At 34.3% G+C, this 9,520-nt stretch overlaps 1 protein-coding gene across 1 annotated transcript; it reads right to left on the reverse strand.

Moving 5' to 3' along the window:
• Positions 1-504: 504 nt before the first annotated feature.
• On the reverse strand, positions 505-3,428 carry LOC111397273 (abscisic acid 8'-hydroxylase 4-like). Its single transcript, XM_023024108.1, has 9 exons — positions 3,172-3,428; positions 2,759-3,080; positions 2,494-2,643; positions 2,153-2,404; positions 1,983-2,072; positions 1,752-1,830; positions 1,518-1,624; positions 1,316-1,434; positions 505-1,013 (listed from the first exon to the last, which is right to left on the reverse strand). Exons 1-9 carry the CDS (start codon positions 3,372-3,374, stop codon positions 911-913), a joined length of 1,425 nt encoding a protein of 474 aa, XP_022879876.1. The 5' UTR covers positions 3,375-3,428; the 3' UTR covers positions 505-910.
• Positions 3,429-9,520: the final 6,092 nt, after the last annotated feature.

The raw sequence follows: 9,520 nt of genomic DNA on the forward strand, positions 1-9,520 counted from the left end.
GAATCTTGCCAGATTCACACCTGGCAGGATTCCATTTGTAGTTTGGCCAAAAACATTTGACTAAAGCCAATTAGCCGGGGTTAAAAATAGGGAAGAAGTATACAGACTGAGATGGCAGCAAATGGTTGGGTGTTCTTTGTTTTAATTTTTCAAATTGTCCAATCGTGGGCGACACATGTCACCCCTGTTTTTGAGCCTTTTTTCACCCTAGATGTGTAGCACAGTTGAAAACATTTTTCACTCATCCAATCACATTTTTCCTAGTCAGCCCTGGCAACATTTTTCCTGTACAATTATCTCTTTTCTTTCAGTTCTGAATGTGAAGTTCTTCCCCGTGGTCCTGCACAAGTTCTTACAGAGGTGTCTATGAATTATGATCATCTTAGTCTTAGTTAGAAATGAAGTCGTCTTCTTGGAAATTGGCATGATAACATCAACTTAACATTATTGTTTACGGCTTTTCAAGCCATTTTTGGTTCTTAATGAATATCAAATCATGTTTTTTTAAAACTGTTCAAGCTTGAGTAACTCAAAAATATCATAGCTTTTTCTATCAACATTATTGAAATCGAGGACAGTTTTAGATCACAAAATATCTTGTGAGGATTGATTGACACCTTGCATACGCAATGTAGCCATCACCCAACCGAATACGTACGACTAGCAGAAAGTGAGGTTCCAATAATTACTTTTTCCCAATTCAAGAAAAGGAACAATTCAGCTCATGATCCAAAATATGCCCTTTTCTAACATTTATATTTTTCATCTCGAGTGCTCCAATATGAAATGGTACAAATTACTAGGTGCAAATGATGGAGACATGAAGGGGTTGAAGGAATTGAGTTGAAAATTAAGAGCAGAAAATGAAAAATGACATGCTGTGCTATAAATTGATGCCATGCTGTATGACCTAATTGGTCCATTCTTCTTTCCAAAAACTGGCTGGGAGACCATGTAAAGGGACAGGGAATGGCCCATATTGGATTCCATTTTCAGGTCTCATTACTTCGTACCTGAAAACCACAAGCAAAACTCCTGTTAGATATTATGTACACACCAGCACTTACCAGATATTAATCTGAGTATGAATGAATGTGCACATGTTTGATGTAACATTACGAATGTGTATTCATTATCGCAGTTACTAAATGAAAACATATTTCAATTGGTCGAAATCGATGGTTGGAATATTTATTGCATAGCCTTAATGATTAAGACTATCTTAGGAAAAAGATTTATGTAGTTTTTGCATCTCAACATGGCTCGATGGTTGTACTTAAAAAACCAGGTTTATATGTACTCCAAAAAAGATTACCTGAATTGAGAAGCAAGGTGGTGCACCATAATGAGCATCTCTAGTTTGGCAAATTCGTTACCAGGGCAGGCATGTACTCCACTGCCAAATGGCATATATGTATTGGGTTTTGGAGCAGCCTACATTGAACAGTAAATAAAAATTTTCCTTAATATACAAATTAGAGATCTAATATGTCCGGTATAATAAACTGAAATGGTACCTCAAATCTTGAAGAATCGAATTTTTGGGGATCAGCAAAGAATTCTGGATTGTGATGAATATTCCTGAACAAAGGCATGACCTTCCAACCTTTTGGAATAAGATAACCTGGAAACCATATTTCATAGTTAATTTTTCAATTCATAGACCTTGATTAATATTGCATAGTGTCAATGTAAACACGCGCGCAGACATATATTTGCATTTAAATGGGTAGTTTGAGTTAGTTCTTTACCATTATAATGTACATCAGTCACTGCCTCTCTAAATGTGAAAGATATAATGCTGGACATTCTCAAGCTCTCTAAAATCACCTGAAAAAATCACATTGACTGTTAATTTCAAGTGAATATACTATATGAAAAGCATATTTAACACCAAACTCTTTCTCTTAAAAAAAAAAAAACATAGATGAAAACTGTGGCTTCACTTGCATGTACATATTTGGTCAAGCAGTCAATTATACCTTGTAAGTAATTGGCATATTTCTTGTCTGATTCCATGTCAAATGGTTCTTTCCATTGCCATTTGATTGGTATATTGCCTTCTGTTCAGCCTGCATACATTTTTCCAAATAAAAGGGAAAAATTAAACATAGTTGAGATCAAAGACAGAGAGTCCACTTGTAGATCTTACCTTAACAGCCTTGAGAAGTTCAGGTTTGTCGTAGAGATACTTGAGAATCCATGTCATCCCACTTGCTGTGGTATCCTGGGCAGCGAAAAGTACTCCTATGATGTTATCAGCAATTTGATCCTCATTTAGAATGACACCCTTTTCATCTTTGGTATTCAGGAAACAACTTAATAGGTCCTGATCGTTGACTAATTTATTTTCCTTCCTTTCTCTAGTGATGTTACTTAGAATTTCACTTAGCCTCTTCCTTGCCTTCAATATTGAAGCACAACGAGTCAAAAAATAGCAAATTTTGTGAATGATCGGTACAAACTAAAATTATATAAATAGCTAAACTTTACCTTCACTGCCCTCTGGTATGGAGTGCCTGGTAAATTTGTTGGGAAAGAATTATAACCTCTATCCACCATGATATAATTCTTTTTCAGTTCTTCTTTGTAATGGGGCTCCAAATGGTGAAAAACGGCTAGTATACCTACTTCAAAAGATAGCTGAAGGATTATAACGATTGAGATAGATTAGTATTGGTACCAGTTGAGGCAGATAACGGGAAAAAAGGAATTCAATCCAAAATCAGTTTAACACTCTTCATTGCAAGAAATAAACCTTCTTCATCTCATGGAAAGTGTTAACAACACGACCGTCAGCCAATGAATTCAATGCAGAAACTGCTGAGGTTTCAATATCTGGCACCAGGTTTCGAATAGCTTCCGGATACAAGGAGCGTTGAACAAGTTTTCTTAGGCGCATATGGTACTCATCCTGGTGAAAAAACAGTGCATTTGGGCCGATAAGATTTTCCTTGCTCTTGGGATAAGTAGGCTTGAACAAGTGTGCTTGAGAGACAAGCACAAACCGAGTTGCATCCGGGCTTGCCAGCATGACACAAGGGCAACCAAGTACATGAGTCTTGAAGATTTCTCCATACCTGAAAAGGAAAAACTTAACAAACGAGAAATAAAATAAAAAATCCTCCTGTAATAGAACAATAATACAGATTATGGTAAGAGCTTGAAAACCTTTTCTGTCTATCAGAGAAAAACACGTTTGGATCTTGAGTATAAAGTTGAAGTGTTTCTCCAATATAAGGCCACCCCATTGAACCAGGAGGGAGTTTAGATTTTCTCTCAGGATTTCTTCTTTTCTTTCTAAGTAAAATAGCATATGATAATACAGTAACAAGAAATAGAGAAATGGAAACAATGAATCCATTGATCTCCATTTTTTCCCCTTCTATAGGCTGGTATAGTATGCTGAAATAGAATACTAACGCGTTCTAAGGAGACTCGAGTGATTGAGAAATGGAGGGGTCGGGAGTTTATATAGAAACGAGGGTAGATGTGGCAGAGACTGAATCAAAAAATTTTAATTCCTGTACAAAAAGAAATGAGTTAACATTAATTAATCTGTAGTCTGTAAAGAAGAAAAATATCAAATAAATATCTTCAATGATTCAGACTTGCATTGATTTCAGTTATCCATTTTTATATGATACAGGAAAAAAAGTCAAATATGTTTGAATTATATTTAATGTGAACTACGGAATGCAAGACAGTTTTGTTAATGGAATACTAATAAATTTAAGGAATATGATATATGTACAACACCTGTACACATTTACAACTTTCTCATAAATGATGAGGCCAATTTAAGGAAAATGATATATATACAGCACTTGGTGTTATACACATTTACAGCTATCTCATAAATGGTGGGATCCGCGATTATTTTAATCACAGGCCCCACTCTTATATGTGAGAAAGTTGTCAAAAATAGTGCACTTGTAGCACATTTGTAAATTTTAGCCCCCGTTTGGCCCGAATTCTCTTTCTCTCTTTTATTTTTAACTATACAATTTTTCATAAAATAATATTATACATAAATAAAAAACTTTTCATTACTTTTCACACACACACACACACACACACACACACACATATATATTAAAACCATTAGAATTTGAAAAAAAATGGGGGCTTAATATCATTTAATTCCATTAGAACAGGATAGGGAATAGTTTAAGAGCGATGCTATTTAGCTCCACCGGGATTACAACCTCAATCTAGGTGGTTGCAACTCTAGTGGGGCTACAAAGCTTTGCTCTTAGGGTACGTTTGTTACAAAGATGAAATTTGACTGGAAAGAAAATGAAATTCAGGGAATTGAACTGTCTGGAAATTGTTTTATTGAGAATTTTCAATTATTGTGTTTGATTGGTATAATTTTTCACATGAAAAATATTGAAATAAAAGTATTTTTTGACGTTTGTTTGGCTTTATTTTACATGAAAATTGTCAATTAAAAGGATAGAATTTATTGGTATTGTGGATAGAATTTGTTTCCATTGAAAAAAAAGAAGAAAATCATTTATCTTTTGGTGTTCGTTTGGCTTTGTTTTACATGAAAATTGTCAATTAAAGGAAAATATTTTTTTTACAATCAAGGATATAATTTATTTCTATTACCCAAAAAAAAAAAAAGCGTAGAAAACCAATTGCCATCAAAAGTTTTCCTTGAAAACTAAGAAAATTGCTCCTTTCCAAGAAAACTAATTTTGTGCGGGGAAAAAAAAAAGTTATCAAACAACCAAAAAGATGGAAAATTAAATTGCATTTCCTAGTTCCATGGAAAATTGTTGCTATCAAATAGGGCCTTAGTTCAATCCCGTTTCTATATGATGTAATAAAAACCTGGATTAAATAAGAATAATACTATTTAACACCGTGGATAATGATCGTATGAAAAGACCAATAAAGCTATAAATGAAAATTGTTGTGTAGCACAACTTGAGTCAAAACACCCATCAATGTGGCAACACATGATATTAAATGTGATTTTATCAGATATTTTAGTTGTATCTTCCATGTAATATCAAATAAAAAGTTGTTTAACACACTAGATTTTTTGTTGAAATTTGATCCAAATTCTAGTGGGTATTCGAGGTTTGGTTGAAATGATCTTGAAGAGATCAAAATTATGGATCAAGAAGAAAAGTTAAAGCATTTTCGCTAGCCTGGTGTTAGTTGGACGCTCGAGCAACTCTTCTATATTTTCTATCAGAGCAAGTTTGATTACTCCGCATGGTAATGATGAAATATGATATTTCATTATTGGATCGAACATGAGATTTACTTTATGGCAAGTGAAGATGTAAATAGTTCTCGAGCAGATGGATTTGGAAGAAGTCTTGCTTAGCTTTGATAAAATACCTTCAACCTGGACTCAGGATGAAAAGTAGCGTAGGAATCGAAAAGCCCAATCTTAAATTCATCTACATCTATCAAATTAAATTCTTCAGGATGCTCTAAAGAAGAAAAGTGCTACTACATTGTGGTTGAAATTGGAGCACTTTGTATGACAAAGAGCTTTGATCAGTAAGTTACACTTGAACAGTGTTTGTATTCTCACTGGATGTCCAAAAGTGCATCATTGGATGATCACTTAACTATGTTGAAATAAATGTTGCCGATTTGGATACATTGGAAGTTAAGTATAATGAAGAGGACTTGACTTTGATCTTATTGTGTTCGCTGCTCAACAGACATATCAATATGCGTGGATCATACCTTTTGTTCCACTTCCAGTTCCTATGTTAATAGGAGTCGGGCTTCTTCTTTTTCCGCCATCATATGTAGTTTTTAGAGATAATATTCCTTAGAGTCGGGATATTCTGACTGTGGAAGGGATCTATGATGCTTTACAATCTAAAGAGAAGATGAGACATCTTGCTAGAGGATCTGGGAGTCAGCTGAAGGCTTGGTTGTTCGTAGGAGAAATCAGAATAGGAATCTTAGTAAGAAAATGAGGGGCAGATCAAAATCCAGACATACAGAGAAAGTATGTTATTAATGTAATAAAAAAAGACATATAAGAACTTATTGCTATTCATTGAAAAAAATAAAGCTGTTCGTGCTACTAAAAAAGTAAAGCAACCTGTTAATACAATGGAGGCTAATGCTGTAGAAGATGGACAAAGTTTAAGAAAGCTTCTTGTGATTTTTGACACGAGTTCCAAAAACTTTATGAGTATGGTTTTTGACTGGATATGTACTTTTCATATGTGTCCCAACATTCCAGAACTAATGTGAAATCTCATATCTTTGATTACATTGGAGTTGAAGAGTCATAAATATACTAGTGAAGGTGAAATTTTGAAGGTGAGTCAAGAAGCTCTTGTTGTCATTAAAGGACAGAAGATTCTACACAATTGTACATTTTGTAAGGTTTTACAGTTACAAAAGATGTGACACTTTCTACTTTTTTTGACTGATGAAGAAGTTACTAAACATTGGCATATGCGACCTAGACATATGCGTGAGACAAGTATAGCAGAATTATGTATGAGAGGACTTATTACTAAGGAGGAAAACAGTAAGATGAAGTTTTGTGAGCATTGTGTTTTTGAGAAATAGAAAAATGTTAGATTCACTAAAGGAAGACACAACACGAAGGAAACACTTGAATATATCCATTCAGATTTTTTGGGACGGCTAGCGTTGCCTACAAAAGGTGGTGTTTATTACTTGTTGATAGTGATTAATGACTTCTCCAGGAACGTTTCAATATTCTTTTTAAAAGAAAATAGTGATATGTTTGGAACCTTTAAGGATTGTAAAACATTGATAGGAAAGCGAACTCGAAAGCAAGTAAACACATCTACGCATAGATAATGGGCTAAAGTTTTGTTCAGATGAATTCAATAACTTTTGTAGGGTTGACGCATCTTAAGACATTTGATAGTGCCCGGGACTCATCAATAGAATGATGTGGCAAAACAGATGAATATAACTTAGATGGAAAAAAGTTCATTATATGCTTTCAAATTCTAGATTGCCTAAAACTTTTTGGACTGAAGCTGCTACTATAGCTTGTTTTCTGATTAATCACTCACCCTCAGCTGCCATTGTATAAAAGACACTAGAAGAGCTATGGTCTGAAAAACCTTTCTGTTATCCCAAAATTTAAAAATATTTGGGTGTCCTACTTATGTTCATGTAGATAATGGGAAGTTGGAGCCTAGGTTTAGAGAGTGTATCTTTCTTGGATATAAATCAGGTGTGAAAAGTATAAATTGTGGTGTCTTAAGACAAGAAAGGTAGTGTCTGAAGAGTATAAATTATGGTTCATCTCGTGAAGATACTGATAAAACTGAGTAACAGAATCTTTAACTCAGGTGGCAATGGAAATTGATTTAGCGGAATAATAAGAGGTTACAACACAGTCTACTACAGATCAATCTAGTTTAAAGTTGACAGATAGTAATACTTTGCCTATTTTGCCTACACCACCAGCAATACCATAGTATTCAATGGCTAAGAATAGACCTCGTAAATAGATTAGACCTCCATAGAAGTATAGATAAAAAGGTTGTTCACTCCAAGTGGGTGTTCAAAATGAAAGAAGAGACATCAGAGATTGAAAATACTAGGTATAAGGCCAGATTAAGTGTTGACTTTATAGATATGTTCTCACCAATTGTAAAGAATAGTTCAATTCGGACTTTACTTCGGATAGTGGCAAAGAATGATTTGAAGTTTGAGCAGAGGATGTTAAGACAACATTTTTGCACAGAGAACTTGATGAGAACATTTACATACAATGACTAGAGGGTTTCATAGTTTTTGGAAAGAAAGATTGTGTGCTTGTTGAAGAAATCCTTGTATGGGTTGAAGCACTCATCAATGCAGTGGTATAAAAGGTTCGATTCATTCATGATTATTCATAGTTTCATTAAAAGAAATTGTGATGGTTGTGTATACTTTAGAAAGGAAGATAGTGGATCGATCATATATTTGTTATTATATATATAGATGATATGTTCATATTAGGCAAAGATAAAGCAAAGGTTAAAAAGGTCGAATCTCAACTTAGTAAGGAGTTTGAGATGAAAAATTTGAGTGTAGCGAAGAAAATTCTTAGTATGAAACTTTTGAGGGATAGAAAGGTTGGCAGATTGTATTGGAGTCAGAAGGAGGTACATTAAGAAGGCGCTTCAAATGTTCAATATGATGAATGCTAATGCTATGAGTACTCCATTGGTTGTTCACTTCAAATTATCATCTAGTTTGTGTCCTCAATCAGATGAAGACATTGATTATATGTTTCGAGTTCCTTATTTCGGTGTAGTTGGTTCACTTATGTATACTATGATTTGTACAAGATCAGATTTGACACATGCAATTAGTAAGTATGTGGCAAATCCTGACAAGGAATATTGAAAAACAATGCAACAGATATTCAGATACTTAAGGAGCTTTACTAATGCTTGCTTGCATTTTTGTATAAATATGGATGGAATCATTGGATATGAGAATTTAGCTTATACAGGGGTTTTTTATAAGATGAGATCACTTACAGGGTATGTGTTTACCCTTGGAGGCCGTGCTATCAGCTGGAAAGCTACTTTGCAAAATACAATAACTTTGTTTACAACAAAGACAGAGTACATGGCCATTACGGAGGTATGTAGGAAGGCTATGTTGTTAAGAAGATTGATCGGTGAAACCATTAAAGACTTGCAGATTCTACAGTATATTGAAATAGTTGCTAATTTTCTTATTAAAGATCAGACATTCCGTGAGAGGATTAAGCACATTGATGTGAGGTATCATTTTGTGCGTGATGTGATTACTCATGGTGATATTGCAATGAGCAAGGTTGATACCAAAGATAATCCTATTGATATGATGACAAAATCACTTCCCATTACTAAGTTTGAGCACTACTTGCACTTAGCTGGTGTTTGTTATTGATTTAACCAGGTGGATTTTGTTTGGAAGAGGAGTGTTGCTTATTTTGGAATTTCTTGTATTTGAATTTGGGGATTTTGTTTGGAAGAGAAGGAGTGTTGTTTATTTTGGAATTTCTTGTATTTGATTCGGTTCAATGTAAAGATTTGTTGTAGTTTGACCAAAATTCGTGTGGGTATTATAGTTTTGATTAAAGTGATCTTGAAAAGATCAAAATTATGGACCGAGAAGAAAAGTTGCCACATTTTCGCTGGCTGGATGTTCGAGTGACTCTTGCATATTTTCTATAGAGACTTGTTGATTGCCCGTCGCTTGCTGGGCACTCGATGCAGAATCGTCGCCAGCCTACCATTTGTCGTCACTCAAGCGACAAGGTTATTCGATCCAGCTCCATTTCGCGTAGACTCTTTTTTTATTCCTATTCATTTACAACTTGATAGTTAAGGTTTTATATATATAAGTCATGGCTTGTATTATTCCCATATAATATTTATACAACATTCTGAGAGCTTTAGATCTCGGTTGAGAGTATTGAGATTTTATTATAAACACAATTACTATTGATTATAGCGAATTTCTCCTCCTCTGCATGTGATTTTTTTCCATCTTGAGTTTCCAC

Source organism: Olea europaea, chromosome 7, assembly GCF_002742605.1.
Source record: "Olea europaea var. sylvestris chromosome 7, O_europaea_v1, whole genome shotgun sequence".
Lineage (NCBI taxonomy): Eukaryota > Viridiplantae > Streptophyta > Magnoliopsida > Lamiales > Oleaceae > Olea > Olea europaea.

What these genes read in the sequence shown, in the direction of transcription:
- LOC111397273 (XM_023024108.1), bottom strand. Translation starts at nt 3,374, where the DNA reads ATGGAGATCAATGGATTCATTGTTTCCATTTCTCTATTTCTTGTTACT. An exon ending in TTCTCTGATAGACAGAAAAG is followed by an intron (nt 3,081 to 3,171) that starts GTTTTCAAGCTC and finishes TTTCCTTTTCAG; the next exon opens with GTATGGAGAAATCTTCAAGA. An exon ending in ATATGCCAATTACTTACAAG is followed by an intron (nt 1,831 to 1,982) that starts GTATAATTGACT and finishes TGATTTTTTCAG; the next exon opens with GTGATTTTAGAGAGCTTGAG.